The sequence below is a fragment of the Loxodonta africana genome, chromosome 3 (assembly GCF_030014295.1).
Source record: "Loxodonta africana isolate mLoxAfr1 chromosome 3, mLoxAfr1.hap2, whole genome shotgun sequence".
In the NCBI taxonomy this organism is placed as follows: Eukaryota; Metazoa; Chordata; class Mammalia; order Proboscidea; family Elephantidae; genus Loxodonta; species Loxodonta africana.
This window is the reverse complement of record NC_087344.1, coordinates 209,160,229-209,181,552: the sequence shown is the minus strand read 5'-3', so window position 1 is coordinate 209,181,552 and position 21,324 is coordinate 209,160,229. Positions and strand designations below refer to the sequence as shown.

Below are 21,324 nucleotides of genomic sequence, written 5' to 3'. Positions count from 1 at the left end.
CTGGGGGCGTTTCTGTGTCTGAAGCCACAATTTTTCCCTTTATCTAAGAGAAGGGGTCTGTTCAGTAACTCAGCTCCTGCAGTAACATTTCTAAAATATGCGAATACATGTATCTCATGTCTGATTACTAATTTGTATTTACCAAGAATTGATAAGAGCCTCAGTTAAATGCAAGCACAAAGAGTCGCTCTGGATCCGTAGTCTCAAATCGACTCCCGGTTACCTGGGAAATGCCAGCCCAGCGGAAAGCATCAACAAAGTGTTCTAATATAGGATTACACAGAAAGCTTTGCTTGAAGTTGGGTATACCCGGGGCTTCTAATCAGGAGTCCTTTAAGAAAAATTATTGAGAGAATTAAAACAGAGAAGGTGATGGGAACTGTGTTCACATCTTTGGCTCTGAACATACATTGATTGATAGGGGAAGGAAAGCTGCAGTGAAGAAGCGGAAAGAAGTACAAATCACATTACGGTACCTCAAATTCCTCAGTGTTTTCTGTTCCACAGGAGAATTGGCTATACTGAGAAAGCTAAACCTTGATATGTGTCTACAAAGAATAATTGTGGCTTACACAGAGCCACTGACTCTTTGGTCAGACCTATTCAAAATAATGCAATTCCACACCTTTTAGAGCATTTGATTCTTTAATAACATGTCTTCCCCCAAATTACATTTAATGCATTTGAAGGTTATCTACAAAGGTTCAGACTAACACTTCACTAAAAATAAACCACGCCTATGCCTTTTTTTTTTTTTTTTTTTTATGCCTTTACGCCATGTGGACAGTAAAGGAAAAAATACACACATCGAAGACCATCATACAAGTTTAGGATCTGGTAACGCAGCCTAAGGGGAACGATGGCAGCATAGCTGGGTGTTTGTACTGGCAGAGACCTGGCCACTCTCGACAGTTGCTGGGCTTCCATGGCAGAGGAGACCAGGTGTGCTGTTGAGAAGGTGTGGGTGTGCTGCTCACCTTGGTCTGGGTCACTGCGATGAACTAAGCTTGGGCAGTGCTAGGATGGTCATCCTGGTTAAGTGAATCGTGTTCCATTTATCAAGGCTCACTGATGATAACAGGACTAGAAGGATGCCGTCGTAATTGCAGTTGGAGCTCGGTGTAACCAAAGAGACTCAAATAAACGCCACAGCTGTATTTCACTGCTTTTCATAGGCCTTGCAATAAAAGCTAAACAGTTTTTAGTGGCTTTTGCAATTATACTTCCCTTCAATTTTCCAAAGGTTACAGGGCCTGAACCACACAAATCCCATTAACGTAAGTAGCTGTTGTGCAATACAAGTTCCTCTGAAAACATTCTTCAATGCCCATAAAACGATCGGCAGGCTACGCTTCAGATCCGCTTGCCTGCCCTGTTTCCACCAAAAGGCAGATGACAAGCTTTGATGTGGTGGTCGGTCTCTGCTACTGAAGCTGGCGTTTTATCTTCTTGCATCAGATTTCTCCCCAAATTGATGTGACTCAGGCATACCAAACACGTTTTTCTTCAGATTTTATTCCTAAAATATGTTTTTGCTATACCTTTAAATTATGTTTGGCCTAGCATTGATTTGGGTATCTCCAAGGACCCCCCCGGGATGGAAAGCAGAAGCCGGTCAGGGACTTTGGGAGCTGACTGGAACTTGCATGGCGAGTATCATAAAACCAACCCTGTTGCTGTGGAGTCAATGCCGACTCATGGCGACCCTATAAGACATAGTAGAGCTGCCCCACAAGGTACCCAAGGAGCAGCTCGTGGATTTGAACTGCTGACCTTTTAGTTAGCAGCCAAGCTTGAGTGGAGGGACTTAATGAGTACGGATCACCACACACTACCTGGTCCTCACATTTGGGGATGGCACTTCGCACGGTTTTCTCCACCCTTCTTCCAGGGCAATTTCAGCAGCCAGATGTGAAGTCTGGAGTGAATTTCCTGCTAGAGCTGAAGGCAGAGCTATCGTTCTCTTAACTCACGTTCGAATGCACAGGGGTATCCTACCTTGTGCTCATGGGTTTCTTTCTTCAGAAGTGCTTCATCTGTGTTCTAGCACCTCGATCCGTTGGAAACACCGTGTCTCTAGCAGCACAGATTTTCTTCTAGTGTGTGTTCCTGTTTGTTTAAAGCATCTATTTATCCTGGAGCTGCTTCTCTAGGAAGGAATAGAAATGAAGGACTAATTCCCACATTTACAAAGGAATCAGAACTGCGGTGCTTCTTCCACCTCTAACATCATGACTAACCTGTTTGCAAAAGAAACATGGAAAGGATATTTTACACTACAAGTAAAACTACCCAGAGATAAGAGATCATACTAACCTAATTATTCACTATGCACTGTTAAGAATGATTAGAATCAGAAATTACTCGGCCCTTGAGAACTTTGGATAGATCATCGAAGGTCTAACTTTCTAGAGCTGCTTCCATTCCATACCACTATTCAAACTCTTTCAGATTTTATTGTCATTTCATTTATCAAGGGGCTCTTATCTCTTTTTAGAGAAATAGTTAAACATATTGAGGTGACAAAATATTTCCATAGAGAGCATTAGACCATCATTTATAAAAAGCATTTGATTTGTATACTGAAATAACACTAGTTGCCATCAAGTTAACTTGGACTCGTGGTGGCCCCACGTGTGGCCTCATCCGTGTCCGAGTGGAACTGTGCTCCACGGTGTTTTCAATGACTCATTTCTCACAAGCAGATTATCAGGACTTTCTTCTGAGGTGCTTCTGGGTGAACTCAAGCCTCCAACCTTTCGGCTAGCCGCAGAGCACATTTAACTATTTGCACCATCCAGGGGCCCCATACTAAAATATACTCTATAGGAATTGAGAAAACAGAGAGCTAAAGATGGACTCACATCAGGAAGGTTTTATAGAGGGGTAAAACTTGAGACGTGTCTTAGAAAACAGAGATTCTGAGCTGTGTCCTAAAATGAAAGAGAACTACTGACATGGTTATAGGGAGAAGATGGGGGTATGTTGTTGTTGGGCACCATCGAGCTGCTTTCGACTCATAGCAACCCCATGTGACAGAGTAGACCTGCCACATAGGGTTTTCTAGGCTGTAATCTTTAGGGAAGCAGAATGCCAGGGCTTTCTCCCCTGCAGTTGCTAAGTGAGTTTGAATGGCCAACCTTTCTGTTAGCAGCTGAGTGGTTAATTGCACCACCAGGGCTCCTTGATGGAGGTATACTACTGTGCTAAAATAACCCTGCACATATTTAGTTCATGAAGCAAGGACTTACGGGGGCCAATGAAAAAAAAAAAAAAGCAAAACACTTGGATCAAAATCACTATTCTAGATGAGAACCGTTGCGTATTTTTTATAGCTATTCTGGTAAGAATGACAATAGGTGATGCACATGGACCTTTCTGAGACCTTCTTTATAATAGCTCGTATGGAAAACCCTATCTTTCCCGTAAATATTTTCCCTGGGTTGTGGTTTCTATTTATATCTCTGGTGCTTCTTTGTTCCTTCCTCTCTTACATAGTCATTTGCAGTGAAGAGTGGAATGGAACTAGGAGCCCCAGATTGTAGCTGTGGCGCAGTCATGAACTTGCATTACGGTGTTCAGCAATGTTTGCTTAATCTTCAGGGCCTTAATCTTCTAGGTTTCATTTACCTTATCTGTAAAATAAAGGGGGCGTATTAGACAGTATCTTTAGTTTTATTTGGTGCTCATATTTAATGACTCATGGTTCTAAGCGAGAATACACGTGTTCATAAGGTCACGTTGCTTGTTTTTATTAGAAAGAGTAGCAATAGGTCATACTTGCAGTTGACTCAATCATCAAAAAAATTATAAAATCCACAACTGTCTTGGATTTGAAACATTATGATTTTGATAAGAATACATCCACGTCCCCTGTGGTATTCTGCAGCTTGGTGAACCTACCCAACCCTACCCAATTCAGTTGGTAAAACCTCATTCCAAAGAATGAGATGCTTCCTGATGTTCAACTGGTCATCAGTACCCTTGGATAAAAAAAGGAGCCCTGGGGGACCAATGGTTAAATGCTCAGCTCATAACAGAAAGGTTGGCTGTTTGAACCCACCAGCAGCTCCATGAAGTAAAACCTGGTGATCTGCTCCCATAAATATTAAAAAAAAAAAAAAAACCTTATGACAAAGTTCTACTCTGTCATGTGGGACTGCTGTGAGCCAAAATCGACTCAACAGCACCTAACAATAACAACGACAACATTCTTGGCTAGCATGCTTTAAAATCAACCTTTGTAAAGGCTGTTTTTACGAGTAAGATGATCCTCTTGCAATGATAAAAATACAGTTTTCTCCCCATCCCGATATTCAACCAGAGCACAGAATCTGATAAAAGTATTTGTCCCAGGTCCTTCACATGGCCCACATTTGTAAGCCTCTGCAATGTTTACGTTTCCTCTGGTGGTGCTGCTGAAGATCCTGTGTTGGCTTCTGCTCTCCTGTGCTCTTGGAGGAAATTGGAGGAAAGCAGGGAGCTCACAGCTAGTGATTAGTGAGCAAAGACAGACGGGCCGCAGAGCTGCCGCTCAAGCTGTCTCAGTTGCCCGCTCATTGTCTCTTTCCATTATCCTTGGGCTTTGAAGGACATTTCCCAGATCCAGACTCCCCAGATCCTTTTTATTTGTATGTCTTTTCTCACCTTCAACATGTTCTGGACTGGTGTTTTCATTTGTTAAAAACAACAAGAACATTCACTGGGAAACTTTTGCTGGCGTCATTTCAGGTCATCATAGCTATTTATTCCCTGTCATAAACGATAATTCTCCATTTCCCTTACTCCCACGTCAGGGGAGTCAGTGGTTTATGGTGGACAGTCAGTGGGATTTGAGTGAAGAGTGGAAGATCTCAGAGAACTACTGAGAGATTATGTAGCAGGTTGTGGTACTAAGAACAAAACATAAAATATCCTGGGTCTTGATCATACTTTGGCAGTACCAGAAGAAACAGGCTTACAAAATAGCATAAAGGATTTAGGATTTGTGGTTATAGCTGAGAAAGAATTTTCTTCGAAGGAAGAAAACAAATCACAGGATCGGTTTAATAAGGGATTTCCTTTATGTGATGAAAAATAATAGCCTAAGATCTCTGTAATTGGTCCCAGTTTGGGGTAGGTATGGAAGCTAAGGAGATTTTGCAGAGTTCTATCTAACTGAGGCGTGGGATTCAGATCTCGGTGCTGTCACAAAGGCTTGGATGGCCTAGAGAGACTTGATGTGCAAGACACATAGAACCCTGGACAGAAGGACTTGGGAACGATACTGGGGACAACAACAATGTCTCCAAATTGTTAAAAAGGAATGAGAGTACAAATGCAAGAAATCTACTGAAAGGTATTTGCTCCTAGATGTTGAATTCTACTATTGACATTATTGTAAACTAATTTTGCTTATACAGGGTCAGCAAAAATGAGAGAAACCCTCAATGAGATGGGTTGACATGATAGCCACAACAGTGGACTCAAACATACCAATGATCATGAAGATGGCACAGGACCAGGCAGCACTGAGTTCTGTTATACATAACATTGCCACGAGTTGGAGCCCACTTAATGGCAACTACCAAGAACAGTGGTATAATCGGTGATGTTGGTTAGAATATTCCAGGCCTTGACAGATCCCAGAAATCATGAAAGCTGAATTGGCTCCATTCTTAAGATGCCACCGATCTGACATTTTTACTGAATGTCACAGAAGTGCCATCAAAGCAGGCTCCTAGCTGAGATACCACAAATGAGAAAAATGAGATCAAATTCAGCTCTACCATGAAGCAGAGAGAATGGGTGACAGCAGCTTCTTGGATGGAGAAATTTGGTTGAGATCATCTGATTTTCTGCTACAGGAACAGTTTGCTAAGGACACAAGAAGTTTCACTTTCCCCTGAAAACAAATTCAGCAAGCGCTTTCTATGCCTGGGTGCTTTCAGTATCCAGAGGAAATGTGGCGACGCTGTTCTGAGCTCTAAGGGCATTCCTGGTGAGGCAGCCTTGTGGAGGAGGGCATCTCCACTGGCAAGGCAGCAAGACTTAGAGGCCTCACTCATCAGCCTTTGAGAGACCTGGGCTAGGAGCCCCTCTCTTTACACCTTGATTTCACACCAAATGTAGAACATGCCCTCAGTTTGCAATAAGAATAATATTATAGCTAAGGGAGGATAGCATGATTCGTGCTCACAGTTTTGTTGAGTGTTCGTGTTGAGTGTTTATACTCAAACAGGATTAGGAGACTTCGCACACTGCAAAAAAAGAGGCTGAGAACTACTCTCTGTAGAATGTGAGCAAGTGGCCAAGGCCTCCTTCCTTCCACCCTCACTCTCACTCCTTGTATGTTTCTTTGGGCTGAGCTGACTATTGGAAATACAAGTGCAGTTCACCAGAATGAGCATGTGACATGGACCCTGACAGCTCCGTGCTGTAAATCTCTGAAAGACGCACAGGCTCTGCAGCGGCTTGGGCCTCAGGGTGATAGTTTGATGGCCGTGTTAGCACAGCTGGAATTCTGCTCAGCTTCACACATCCATCACTCCTGACAGGGGTGGAATGGGAGGGGGTGGGATGGGAGTACACCATTCCCTAACTGCCATGGGCAGGCTGCATGATTAGCTTCCAGGGAACTCGGAAAACCGAGGAGGGGTCTTGATAGGCAAAACTTGGGGACGTGATTCTCCAACAGTTCCTAAATAAGGCCCCAAACTCACTTTTGGGTAAAAGAGCTTCAGGGATCTTTCAGTGTGGCTCCCTGTTCTTGGGACCTCAAAGGGCGAATGAATCCCAGGCTAATGGCAGCTTGGGCAGATGGTGTTGCGGCACTAGCCTTGATCTAGGCTGAGGACCAGAAACCCCCTTAGCAACAGCGTGGAGCCTTGAAGGAATGCAGTCATGAGTTACAGCTTCCAGGAGGGTGCGGGGTAAGACAGAAACCCTTCTAATTTGGTTTGCAAATGGTTTCGCCTCTCCTACTCTGAATTTGGGTCCCTGCATGTATATGTTGGGAGAGAAGGAACCAGGGAACAGGCGGTCTACTTGGATTATGAAACTAAATGAATGAATATATATTGTCTAAGAAAAATAAACTAAAAGCAATATATAATTCTCCCATCTCTGGAGTTCAGAGAACATGGGCAGGACCAGGTTTTCCTTTAACCCTCTTTGACAAAACGGGCTTGAAGGAGAATGCGTGAAATGTCCCTCTGACAGATCAGGTCTGGGCCGAGATTTAGAAGAAAAAGCAAGCCTCAGAACTTCTAGGAGTTCTTGACATATAAACTCGCAAACACCAGTTCCCACATTTGCCCACTGACAGTGGCATTTGGCTGTAGACGGGAGTGAGGAAATGAAGCAATATCTTACTGTAGGTATATAGTAAAGAAGGGTCACCTGGATCCCCAAAGTGATTTTGGCTCCTTATCCTCAGTCTCTTCAATTCCAGATGACCAGCTGAACTCAGAAGAGAAGAAGAAGAGAAAGCAGAGGAGGAACAGGACCACGTTCAACAGCAGCCAGCTGCAGGCTCTGGAGCGCGTCTTCGAGCGGACACACTACCCGGATGCTTTTGTGAGAGAAGACCTGGCCCGCAGGGTGAACCTCACTGAGGCAAGAGTGCAGGTAATTCACACTGTGGGAGGCTGGCACTGCAGAGCCTCCTTCCCACGGGCACATCTATGAAGACCACCTAAACCCCAATTTTAGGTTTCAGGCTGGGCTGGTACTCAAAAGTGGCTGCATGAAAGCAGAATCCAGTTTCTAGCTGTTTCTTTGGGTAGCCAAGTATTTTAAAGAATTGAATAGAATGCTTTTAGGTAGGATGGGATTGTCCTTGCTACAGTCCCTCCTCCTCCCTGTCATTTCCCACCTTCCCAGATTCATGACACCAACACCATCCCTCTGAGCATTTGACTTCGCTGCCCCAGCTTTCAAGATAAGCTCTAAGGTGGCCAAAGAGATGAACGCTCTGTCCTCCTTTGGCTTTCCTCCCAGCCTTTGTGAACGTGAAGATCTTCAAGACACTCATGACACACGATGACAGACACCGGTGGGAGTGAGACATGAATACATTAAAGACTCTGTACTCAGGAACTGCCTTGAGAGCAGATTCAGGGGATGATTTCATTTATCCTCACGGCCTCTCTGTAAAGTGAGGAAGGATAAGGGCAGGGAAAACTGGGTAAAGAGATAATATCAATTTTTTCCAACATTAATGCTATGGCATATCAAGTGCAAGCCAGACGTTTATAAAATGATGTTGTTATTAGTTGCCATTGGTTTGGCTCCATTCCTGCTCCGTCTTCATGATCATCGGCATGTTTGAGTCCATCATTGTGGTTTTCGTGCAGTGCCTTTCAACCTAGGGCACTCACCTTGCATTATTATATAGGACAATATTGTGTTGTGTTCCATACAGTTTCATTGGCTAATTTTTGGAAATAGATCTCCAGACCTTTCTTCCTAGTCTGTCTTAGTCCGGGAGCTTCACTGAAACCTGTCCACCATGAGTGACCCTGCTGGTATTTGAAATACTGGTGGCTTAGCTTTCAGCAACACACAAGCCAGCACAGTGCAACAAACTGACAGACAGGTGTCGTTAGAAAATGATTTAATCTGTAGTTAGGAAAAATGATAATGATAATAATACAATAACTAGTAATCCTTGAGCCCTGATTTGCCAAGTAGTGTTGTAAGTCCTTTATATAAACTAATCTGTTGAATATAACAATTCGATGAGATGGATACTGTTCTTCACCTTGCAACTGAGGAAACTGAGGCACAGAGAGGTTAAGGTATTTTGCCAAAGCCACACAGCTCAGAAGCGGCTGAACTAGAATTTGAACACAGATACGCAGACCCAGAGCTCATGTTTTTAACCACTACAATGAACTTTGAATGGCTAAATGCATTTTTGAGGAGTGCTTTGCAATCTGTGCTGAAGTCAGATTACAGGGGCTATGTTGTCTTCCATGCTGCAGTGGTCAGCTGCTGTTTTGATGAGGGGTGGGCCAAATCTTTCTCCTTAAAGAGATTATTGTTTGTATAGCTATGTTTAGTCTGAGTTTGAGGGCGTTCTTTCTGCAAATGATAACCCTCTTCACTAACAGACCTCAGCTAGACTGAAAGGCCTTGAGGGTTGGAAACATGTCTCCACCCTGAGGCACAGCAAAGTGTGACAGATAGTTGTTGGGCTGAGGGAGAGGGTCCTAGAGGTCCCTGCAGCCTGAGGAGAAATTATCAAGTGTTTCTGCACCGGAAGGCAGAGACCTCACCTAAAAGCAGTACCCAAGAGACTGAAGGAAAATGTCAGTAACAAAAGGGGAAGTTGTCTGGGCCCTGTGGGGCTACCAGAGGACAGGCTAGAAGAAAGAATGGATGAAGGTGTATACGTTACTGGTTCACAATCCCTCAGGACTCAGCTCAGCGTAAGCCAGAGGAACAAAACTCAATCTGGCTCTTCCATCCACCATCCAAGCAGAACTGTGAGGTTAGTTTTCCTACGTTTCTCCCCCGTGGCACTTACCATAGCTCTCTACTTCTGCACTTAAATCCCTTCCTTTCTCTTGCAAACCCTATGTCTTTTGCCCAGAGCTTGGCCTGCAGTGGTGTAATGAATAATTTTAGAGCAATGGCCCGATGTACCTGGAAACACCCTTTTGCCCCAGAGATTTGAATATTAAAGAAGGAAACCTGAAGAGGATAACGCTGGGCTGGTTGATGCTGGAAATTAAAAAAAGAAATATGAGAGAGGGATTTTTGGTTGGGGGACTATTTCGCCCCCATCAAGCAACAGACAAATGCTTTTCTTATATGTTAAAATGATGTTCTTTTCCTCCATTCCCCCCGCACTATGTCCTAATGGCTGTCAGAGCTGTGACCTTTTCCTAAATGAGTGGGACAGAAGTTTCTCCCCCCTCGCTCGTGAAGTCTTACTCTTTCCCAGTTTAAACCAGTCCCTTCTGACGCTGGGCTTCTTTGCTTATATACTCATGGCGTTTACCATAACCTGATGGGTATTATCTTGTCTGTGGGTCAATTTCCCCTGCTACATAGCAAGCTCCTTTTGGATGGAGGCTATGGCTAATTCATCTTTGTAAGTCCCATAACACCCAGAAGAGTCTTGCAAAATTCATTTCTTCCTCCTTCCCTCATTTTCTTCTCCTTTTTTCCCCTCAAACATTTATTGAGCACCTATTATATACTTGGAACTGTTTTGGTGTCGGGGACAAATGGACAAGTTCCTTCCCTCAAGGATGTTATGGACTGGGAGCCGAGAATATAGATGTACAAACCACGCTCATGTAATGTGGTGACATAATTCCGACACTAAAGGGATGCACAAGAATTAGTGATAGCCCAGAGGAAGGAATGATTGAACCTGCCTGGAGAAAGAGGGAGAGAATAAACATTTACCAAGCACCATCGCTATCAGTCGGAATCAACTCGACGGCACTGGGTTTGGTTTTTTTTTGGTTGGTAAGCACTCTTTGGAGCCCTGGTGGCACAGCGGTTAAGTGTTTGGCTGCTAACTGAAAGGTCAGCAGTTTGAATCCACCAGTCACTCCTTGGAAACCCTATGGAGCAGTTCTACTCTGTCCTGTAGGGTCACCGTGAGTCAGAATTGACTCAACAGCATTGGATTTGGTTTTTGGTTGAGCTCTCTTTATGTGCCAACTCTCAAAGCAGACTTGAGAGTGTTGTTATCTCCATTTTATTGATTGGGAGGCAAAGGATCAGATAAATTACATAGCTCATCCAAGGACAAATCTTTAAAGTAATGGAACAGTATTTTTATCCAACTCTGTTAGGCACACTTTAAAAGTTCATGTTCTTTCCACTGAAACAGTTTACAGAGGGGGTAACATTAAAGTTGAATCTTGAAACCCACATGGGTTTTAACAGCTGGACAAAGAGAGGAAGACTTACAGACAGAGGCAGCACTGGCATGAGTATATGAAGGGAACTAGCCTAACACATACAGGCCGAGTCTGCAGGTTGTCATGAGTTCCAAGTGTGAGGTGGAATGATACAGGGCCAGTCATGAGGTCTGAGTGATGCATGGTGTGGCTGGATTGGTGGACAAATAGCTAGTTCCTGAGGAGCCTTTTGTTCCATGGTAAGAAGTTTTGATTCCATTCTGGGAGTGATGGGGAGCCATGGATGGTATAAAGCAGGGTGCTTATGTGATTATATTTGCATTTAAAATGATAACCCTAATAGCAATATCCACCAACTATCTGTCAGTTTGTCACAGTGTGGTAGCTTACATGTTTCTATGATGCTACCAACATTTCAAATACCAGTAGGGTCTCCCATGGTGACCAGGTTTCAGTGGACTTCCAGACTAGGATGGGTTAGGAAGAAAGGCCTGGTGATGAGGTACTTCTGAAAATTAGTCCGTGAAAGCCCTGTGGACCACAACAGAATATTGTCTGGTACAGTGCTGGAAGATGAGCCGCTAGGCTGGAAGGCGCTCAGCATACACACTGGCTGCAGCAATGGACTCAGACATACCAGTGATCATGAGGATGGGATAGAACTGGCAACATCTGGTTCTGTTCTACTTCAGGTCACCATGAGTTGAAGCCAGCTCATGGCAACGAACAACAATAGCAACGTAAAGGGCACATTAGAAGCAGAAGAGCAGGTGGCTGGGAAGTCGAGGACGAGATGTCCAGATTCCAGCTTTACTGATTCCCACCCAGGGCCTTCATGCTGCAAAACTCCACAAAGCACCGGTGACATAACAGTTCACGGGACTCGTGTCCCCTACGCTGTGCAGCTGCCCTGCTCCACACCATAGGATGTCCTCCTCCCACACCTTGTCCTGTGTTTCTGTAACTGTGCCTGTAATTCTTGTTTTGTGGTTTTCAAATTCGCATGCTTGCCTTCCTTTAATAGTTTATGAGCTGTTTAAGGGCAGAGAATACAAATATCACCCAAAATCCCAAGACTCAGATGTTAAGATGGTTAACTTCTTGTATAATTGTATAACTATATAACTTTTTGTATAATGTTTGGAATTTTTTATGCATAATTGTCATGAGCATTTTAAAAGGATCTTTATACGTCTTGCCAAATTACTGCCCAGCAAGGAACATGCCAGTATACACTCCCCCTTCCTATGAGCACCTTGATTATTAGAATTTTTTAAAAAGTTAACTATGTTGGGAGATAATATCTCATTATTTTATTTACCATTTACATTACTGTAATGTTCATGATTGATTATCATTTCACATGTGGATTTTTTATTTCTATTTCCTCTGGTGAATTGATTTTCATCACATGGAATTAAGCACTATTTTTGTTTTGGTATAATTGTATCTCAAGCTAAAAATGAGAAAGAGTGAGCAAGTGACCAAGGAGAGAATCGGCCTTTCTCTACTCTGTCCTCCCAGGGTTTGGCACAGGGACTGGGACCCAGCAGGTACTCCAGAAACAGGTCTTGAATGAGTAAATGAGTGAAATACTTTCACGGTAGTTTAAGATGATTGTGTGATCATGAGTTGGGCATTCTGGAGTTAACAATCTCTGCCATTTACTTGAGTGCTCTTGAACAGATGACTTAATCTCATGGAACCTCTGCTGGCTCAACTCTAAAAATATAAATAAAAAAAACGAATATGTGGAATTGTCAGGGTGACTGGAAACCATGTAATGTGCCCCTATCAGCTCTTAGCTGTCCCGGCACTTACTAAATGGTAGGTCTGCTTTTAGCCACGGCACATGCTGTCAGTGTTGCTCACACAAACCCTACAATTGAAGGTACTCCAGCCGACTTCCAACCTTTAGCATCTGCATTTCCAAGCCAGAAGGTTCTTGCTAGACCTGCAGGGACTATGCTGCCTGCATTCAGCATGCCAGGAGCGCTGGAACGTCAACAGCACTGACTGATGGGAGCTGGTGTCAAAATACCCAGCTTCTCAAACTTCGGGTGGCTAACTCCCAAGAATGTGACCTACATGAGTCTTCAGAGTCCCTGTGGGAGCGAGCTCCAATCGGCCACAGAGATAGCTGGCTTAGTTTAAAAATAAAAAAATAAAGTTGCCATAGAGTCGACCCTGACCCTTGGTGACCTATGTCAGAGTAGAACTGGGCTCCACAGGGTGTTCAGTACTCATTTTTCAGAAGGAGATCACCAGGCCTTTCTTCTGAAGCACCTCCGGGTGGACTCGAACCTCTAACTTTTAGTTAGCAGCCGAGCTCTTACGTTTGCACCACCTAGGGGCTGCGAATAGTGCCCCTTCGGTGGCCGCCTTTTCTTCTCTACAGTCCTCCTGTCCCCTACTGATGTTCAGTACACTTCCCAAATTAACCATTTACTTCTTAAATCCTTGCCTCAGGATCTACTTTTGGGGGAATCTGGAATTTTCTTTAAATATCTAATAATTTTCATGAAAAAGTAGCAGGTGAAATTTTCACGTTTTGGAGAATTTTGAACAACAACAAAAAAACAACTTTTAGAAATGGTATTGTTACCTGCGGCCGAAGTCTAATGAGATTTTTCTTCTTCTTCTTGATTGTTGATTACAGCAGGGTCCATAACCTACGTTTTCACATCACGTGGCTCAGTCATGGATCCCATCTCTGGAGGCTTGATTATTGGAAGTACTTCATCGTCCTGTTACAATAGTCTTAACCCTTAATAGCTCTACAACGTGGCCCACTAGGAGAGGATAATGGCATATTTCTGCTGTTCTCGGGGAAATTCCGGACCCATGAGATATCATCCGTGGAAAGCCTTATATGGTAAAATGAACCAGAACTTCACTCGTGTAACTTCTTCTTTTCTTTTTTCTCTCCCTCCACCTGCCCTTCTCGCCTCCCTGCAATCTTCCAGGTGTGGTTTCAGAACCGAAGAGCTAAATTCCGCAGGAATGAGAGAGCCATGCTGGCCAATAAAAACGCTTCCCTCCTTAAATCCTACTCAGGGGAGGTGACTGCCGTGGAGCAGCCCATCGTCCCTCGTCCTGCTCCGAGACCCACCGATTACCTCTCGTGGGGGACGGCCTCTCCGTACAGGTGAATGACCGGCCCGCTCTCCCTTGCTCCACTTGCGCGCTTCTCAGCGTGGGGCGTGTTCAAAGCTGCCTGTGCAGCTGGCTGACGTTTCTTACTGGGTTAACCTCTTCAGAGACATTGAACTTGCTGACATCCCCAGATTTCACAGGAGATTCCTAGTTGCCCCAGGAGCAGGGTTTGGGGCAGAAGAGAGAGGGCAGGCCCTCAGCCGTCTCCTTTGGACTCAGGAACTCTTGCAAAGGTTTCAAAGATGGGAAAGAATCTGAAAGTAAAGATCATTAAGCTGTACCCAGTGTCCCGCTTGCAACCTTTCTGGAACAAAGCTTTACCCCATATCCCAACTTAAGACAGAGTTGTTGTTATTATGCTTAAGTGGGAACTTGACTTGTGAGGCTCTGAGTGTGGTACTGAAGGCAAAAGTCACAGTAAACTTGGTTTCTAATAAAAGGAAGAAAGGATAAAGGGAGGAAGAAGGGGAGAGAGAGGGAGAGGAGGAAGAAAGAAAGAAGGAAGGGAGGAAGGAAAGGAAAAGAAAGGATGAAAGAATGAACGAAAGTAAGAAAGAAAGAAAACCCAAGTTCCTTCTGATCACTTTCCTGGCCATAGTTCTTCATTTGTACGTGGGGATGTCTTATCCAAAATGCCTTCCTATTCTATTGCCAATTCTTATCTACTTGTCTAAAGGTCTCTTTGGGGGTCAGTTTGTACGTGTGTGTTTTTTTTTTAATATAAAAAGAATGTAAAAGTTACGCTCCAAAACCCAAACCTAAGCTTTTATATTACGAAGGTGAAAATTTTCAAAGAAAATAACAAAGTGTATTTCAGTCTCATGGAGAGGCTTTTGACCCCCCTTTATTATGCTGTCCAAATGCTATGGGGAGCATACAGACACAGGTGCCTAACACGTTGTGATTAGCCTAGAGTGCCTTTCACGGAACATAAACCTGAGTACTCTGAGAAGCCAGATCAAGGCTGACGATCCAGGCTGGTCAGTTTTGGTGGAGGCAGAAGTATTCACAAATTCATTTATTATGCTTTGTTTACCATTTTTATTGTTAAAGTTAATTTTTGGTTTAAGGAGTGATTTAGATTGATTTTAGATTATCTCCCAGCTGAAGTTGAGCTCCTGATTTGAAATGCCACGCTTGTGAAATGCAGATGCCTTTCAAAGGCTGATGACCCTAATCAAAGCAAAAGTCCTTCCCCATGCGCTTTTTGTTCCAGCTCAGTTCCTTGAGAGAAACAGCATAAATGCATTTGAACATTTCTTTTGTATCTTCCCACGTGAAATTAGCCAGAATTACTTTGGTCTTAGTACCTAGAGGCCTCTTGCCTAGGAAAGTCTTAATCTGGGCCCCCATTGCTCTCAGACACTGTGCCTTGTTGATTTTGAGAGACGACTCATACCTAAAATTTAGACTCCTTTCCCACAGGGATGTTTACTATATGTTTACTCTAAGAACATTGTGAGGTGCGTTCTAAAATCACAGTCTTTGATATTGGAAGGCTGACTTGTTTCTCTTATAAATATTAGTAGTTAATGGCAGACCCACTAAATGGGTTGGGAAGTGGGTGTGGTTCAAAGCCTGATGTTTCCAGGTCTCTGGTTTGAATTTGGTCACAACCAGGAAGCATTGCTCCTTTTCCTGCTTGGGTCCTAGTTAGGAACTTTCGCAGCAGCCGTAAACAGTCGAGATGGCGGTCATGTGGTCCTTGCCAGGGAGAGGCTGAGGGCAGAATACTGCGTGAGAGAGGGGTTGAAATCCTCCCGGATTATGATTGGATTAGATTGCTGGACTCATCAGAAGCTCAAGTCCTGGTGTCTGCATCATATGTATTCTGTATATGAGCACCTAACTGCAAGTATTAACATGGCCATGTGCCTTTTTGGGAAATATTCTATTTTAACTGAAAAGATTATATAGAAATACTAGATAAATTTAAAAAATTACCCATATTTCCACGATCCCGACATAACTAGTTTGTTCAATATCTTCTATAGGTATAGTCTTAGTGTACATATTATTTTGTATTTTGCTCTTTTTACATGACATCGTATAGCCTAGTACTTACTCATTTCATGGTATATACTTTTATATCGTTTCTCTCTTAGATGCAGCTTGTAAAAATTAATTAAAACAATATCATAGAACCTGGTCGTTCCTGTTCTGTGTGAAGAATAAAGTAATCTCCAGATATAAGTCGAGGACTGATGGATTAAAGCAGTAATTTAATCTGTAATAATGCTTTTGGCCCAATGTCGACTCAAGTGTTTATATTTTGGTTAATTACTAAAAGCAGTAAATAGCTGTTCTGTTACTTAGAGATTTTTCTGTGATGTTTAGAACCAAACTGCATTATTATTTCATTCATGTTTTGAAGCTTGCTAGGAAATACAGCTATTGGTAAGGACATATAAAAGGAAAACAAGTGACAAGAAGTAAAGGACATTTTAGGCCTTTTGTGCTCTAGAAAAGTAACTCATTCTCCCTGTTGGTGCCATTATGTCAAGTTAGTTATCTCACATGTGACATTCATTAAAAGGCTTGTCTCTTGGTTAATCCTTGGAACACTGCTCTGCGGTAGCCCTGTCCTTGCTCCAGTTCCAAAGAAGACGAAACGGAACACTTGCCCAAGTTTAAATCTTCGGCAGAATTAGGATCGGTGCTTGTGGTGCCTGCTTCTGTTCAACGTATTAGGCCACATGACCATAAACCTTACACTGCACTGAAAGTGGTAAAACATACACAGTTGGAAAAATATCAAAACATCCCCTTTTGATTCAGAGCCTGTTCTCCGATCAGAGAAGCATGCCTTCAGCTGAGGTCCACGTTCTGGGGTGTGTGGGCATCATCACACCAGGGCGACCCATGTGGCTGGGTCTTGCAACCCAGGGACAGTGAGCAGGCAGCTGTGCAAGAGAGGACGGCTGCTGACTTTGACAGCTCTCCCCTTGAAGAAGAGAGGAGCAAACCAAGGCTCTAAAGCAATCGTTAGCATGTTGTCAGCATCCAGGATTGGGAAATAGCCAGTGCATTTTTTTTTCTGGGTGTCATTTATATCCAGAGTGGCTGTATAATTTATCATCCAAACTGGGGCACTTTGAGAGTGAAAAGGGAATGCCATTAATAATTGCAGGGGGACAACAGGCATAAGCTGAGCTTGTCACTGGCAAACTGGAACATATGACTCACTCTATTTATAGCACGGCATGACCTGGATCATTACCAGAGCACTACTGAGAATGTCAGGCAGGCAACTGAGTCACCAGAGGGAGCAAGGAATTAACACTACTGTCCTGGCAGGTGTCTTCTGTATCTACCCACGGTCGGTTGAAGAAAGCTTGTTTTTGGCACAGACCCCACTGCTTGGCTCAGAACGATTTTCCTTAGGCAAATCGTGGGGATAAAAGCACAGCCAAGCACCCGAGTTATAAGACTTGCTCCTCTTGCAGTGCTGTGCCTCTTGGGTAGCAGTGGTTAACCTAGTCCTGGACTTCTAATGGTTATTTGAAATGAAGTGGCCAAGAAACCTTTCCCCAGAGAAATTCTTTCCTGTGAGAGGTAGATAGAGAACATCCGGGCTTTGCAATGTTGGTCTACAGTGCTATTTCCAGAGGGAGGGCTGGGCTTTAAAAAAAAAAAAAGCCCAAAAACCCAAAAACTAATGACAAGTCATAGCAGGCATCTCTATCCCTGTCCGCGGCTTCCCTTCCCCATCCTCCTCCCCTCATCCGATCGTGGTCACGTGCTGCCTGACATCTGCTGAACGCATTTGGCTCATTTCTCCCTTTCACACTTTCAAAAATAGATCCTCGTCCCTCCCAAGATGTTGTTTACACGAGGGGCTTCATAACGGATTCTAACGGAAGACACTGAAAAGGTAACTTGTCAGAGGGGGAAGAGGGGGGTTGTTGGGGGTAGGGTTTAAGTGGGAAGTAAGTGTGTTCAAGAAAGTGGGATTTGCCGTCTTAGAAATGTAAGCAGTGAGATCCTTGAGTGAAAAATACAACTGGAAACTGGAGCTACAGGAAAATGTGTCCCTACACTTAAGGGTAGTCCAGAACAGAGTTCCTCAAAGAGGACTGTGCTTAGGAATCACCTGGGACCTTGTTACAGCACAGACTCTGATTCAGTGGGTCTGGGGCAGGGCCTGAGATTTTGAATGTCAAATCCCTCCCAGGTGATGGCGATGCTGTTGACACTTGGTACATACTTTGAGTAGTGAGGCTTCAGGGGACTGTAGGGTATAGAGCAGGGGTTGGAAGAACTATGTGCTTGTCCTGGCTCCCATTGCACCCAGGCTAGTTGAGTCACTGATCTCTTATGTAGCCTTTGTATCTCAAATGGAGCTAGCAAGAGTTTCCCTATTATATATACTGCAGGATGTTTGAGACCTATAAAAAAAAAAAAAAAAGGAAGCTTAAAAAAAAAAAGCAAAAACCCTTGAAACAATAAAAAATGCAAATTGCTTTATATAGTAAAACATTCTATCAGAAAAGTTAAAAGTAGCAGAAGGAACGCAATATGCAGTGCAAACTGAAGCCTTACTAATGAAATGAAGTCCATGTGTGTTCAGTTTAAAGAGCTAAATTGCATTTAAAAAGTCAAATCCTGAATTTTAAAAACAGAAGTTAGAAATGATTAAGTCACCAAAAATCACTTCTAAAAGGGTGTATGGGATCTCCCCCTTAGAAGTAAATTTCCCTGGAAAAACAATGGACCTCCATTGTTCTTGCTCTGACCAAAGGATGAACCAAGAGACGACCTTCAATTTCCACACATCACAGGCTGAGTCAAGAAATGCAAAGAACCGCAGGCTCTATAGCCTTTAAAAAATCCTGAGCTGGTGAAAGCCTTGGATTTCAGGAAGACTCCCAGACTTCTTGGGCTGACAGATTTGTCTTTGGGGTAAAATTTTAAACAGCACGCCATCATTTGTCCAAGAGAGCCAAATGGAAAACAAAATTAGAGTTGAAAACTGAGCCTGGTATTCTTCTCCAAGGTATCCCCAATTGTCTTGTGATTTGTAGGACTTTTACACTCTGGGTGATTAGAAAGAAGAGGGGCAGATGTCCATACGTTTCCTGGCCTTAAAATCATACCATGTGTAATATTTCCCATTCTTCCTTGGTGTTTGGAAGTCAGGTTAATACATTCTTCCTCATGACAGACAGCTTTTCAGGGAAGGTTGAAATGGTCAGAAATGATTTGTCCCCAGTGGAAACAGAATTCTAACCCCACTAGTGGTTAGCACCGTCCTGTCTCTGGCTGAGCTACATCTGCTAGAAATCTCCAGATATGGAGATGGGAAAATTTCAATCTTGCAAGTCCCAGTGCAGGCTTGCTGAATGAACTGATGTGATAGAAGCACTCCTTTCTCATCTCTAATCCCTCAATGCCCTTTATTTGGCTATATAGATTCTTGGTAATAGACAAAACTTTATGTTCTTAAAAGCTAACTAGAAAAGGTGTGTTAGCCAAAACCCGTAAACCCAGTCTCAGGACTTGGACATATCAGTGTCTGTGTACTGCTGAGAGGAATACGATGGTGCTCACCTAGAGCTACTCCAACAGGTGGGATCTCAGGGTGCTGGTAAGCCGGCTCTTGGTGGTTATCATGTGCTTAATCTATACAAATGACTTAGCTTCAATCTCACCTTCTTATCCCAGGAAGTTTATTCCCATATGAGAAGGAGTGTTCATTTTACATGGTTTGAATGGTCCTATAAAATGAGTTGAATAGCTACTTGCCCTCTCCGCTTCCTGCCTTGTGAAAGAACATTTCAGGGCTCTCTTTTCCAAAAAACAGAGCTTTAGAAGCTTTGATGACGTGGAGAACAAGTGGTCAGGGACAATCTGTCAGATTGGCAGCTGCTTAAGGCCCTCTTGCATCTGTTGTCATTTTAGGGAGAAGGTCCTCCCACCTTCGATCGCCATTTTTATAGCATGACTAAGCTACTCTTAGATGACCCACTCATTAGTTCTGTCCTTTATGACCTCTAACAAGTGTTGCTTGGCACTGCTGTGTCAAAAGGCTGCTCACTGCTTGCCTAGACAGAACTTCTAGCCCAGGTTGAGAATCTAGGCCCATGTCAAAGCATTGGAGGGAAAAGGGACTCTTGTAATTCTTTACTATGTGCACAACATGTCACTGGAGTTCCTGCTTGTGGTGTCATAGGTTCTAAACGTTTGTTAAGAGTCTGTTAATGAAAATGTCCTTTTTTTTTTTAAAACTCTACTTTTACGGCTGTGAAAAGCTGGAACAAGTTACATCAATTTTTGAAATTTTATAACTTTTCTAAACATTTACCAAGTAAAAATGCTATCACTCGTGGAGCTCCTAGGGAATTCTGAAACTCATTTGTTAACATCAGTTGCTTTGTTATGCTCACACCTGCTAATCTGACTGCTACCCATAGGGCATTGTCACAGACTCACTAACACAGTGGTATCCTCATAACAGCAACCATCAGACAAGGCTGCTGCTCTCCACTCTGGAAACATCAGACAGCATGAAGTGGCCATGTCCTGGTGACAGTCCAATATCCTACTCAAAATATAATTCTAATTTTCATTAATCTGGTTTTGAGATAGAAAGTGGGTCAACATTCAGCTCATGGATTTGGATGTTACTATTTGGCCTGCATTATGAAGAGAGAGAGCCTCACTATTTCCAAGAAATGAGTTACCATGCTGAGTCCTCAGACTAAAATATCAGATGACAAAAATGGTTATATAATAGGTAGCAGTGAAATCTCTACTACAGCAGACATTTTGAGAAGACACTAATGGCATCTTCAGTACACCAGCATGATCCTCCAAGGTTCTGATTCCCTTTGCCTGTTAAGGAAATGGACCGAACCCTTACTCATTTAAGAAGGGATTTTGAATCCATTTGGGGGGTGGGGTGGGGAGCAAAACTCAAAGGATAGAAAAAATATCCCTCAGAAAACTAGTCCAAGTACTTAAAAGTACAATACTCCATGACAATCTGTAATTTACCATCAGAGAGTTTTTCATTTTATGCTTTTGCATGAAGTTTTCAGAGCCATTCAAGTGTATTCTCAGTACTTTGCAAATAATACAGATAACTTGCATTTCAGGCTTCTTTCCTATGTATTTAAAATGGTACAAATCATGTACTATCTTTGGGCCTTAATTCTCTCACAGAAGCCTAGTTAAGAAAGGTTGATTTGATTGATGTCATCATAACCCATAGCTAGATACATTTCCCAAATCCAGTTGTCTCTTTTCTTAGCTACCTTGATCTTTGGGTCCTTGGTATATCCTAGAAACTTCTGGATTATAG

General features: G+C 43.1%; 1 protein-coding gene across 11 annotated transcripts in view; it reads left to right on the top strand.

The window, feature by feature from the left end:
- The window catches only part of PRRX1 (paired related homeobox 1), an 88,019-nt gene that overhangs the window by 52,022 nt on the left and 14,673 nt on the right, over window positions 1-21,324 (top strand). For 5 of the 11 annotated variants that reach the window (XM_064282940.1, XM_064282936.1, XM_064282934.1 and 2 more), the window contains 2 exons: window positions 7,418-7,608; window positions 13,832-14,013. In XM_064282940.1, coding sequence (XP_064139010.1) covers window positions 7,418-7,608; window positions 13,832-14,013 — 373 coding nt within the window. Of the gene's footprint in view, window positions 1-7,417; window positions 7,609-13,831; window positions 14,014-17,823; window positions 17,896-21,324 lie in introns of all 11 variants that reach the window. The other 6 variants (XR_010321603.1, XM_064282939.1, XM_064282937.1 and 3 more) reach the window with 3 other exon arrangements.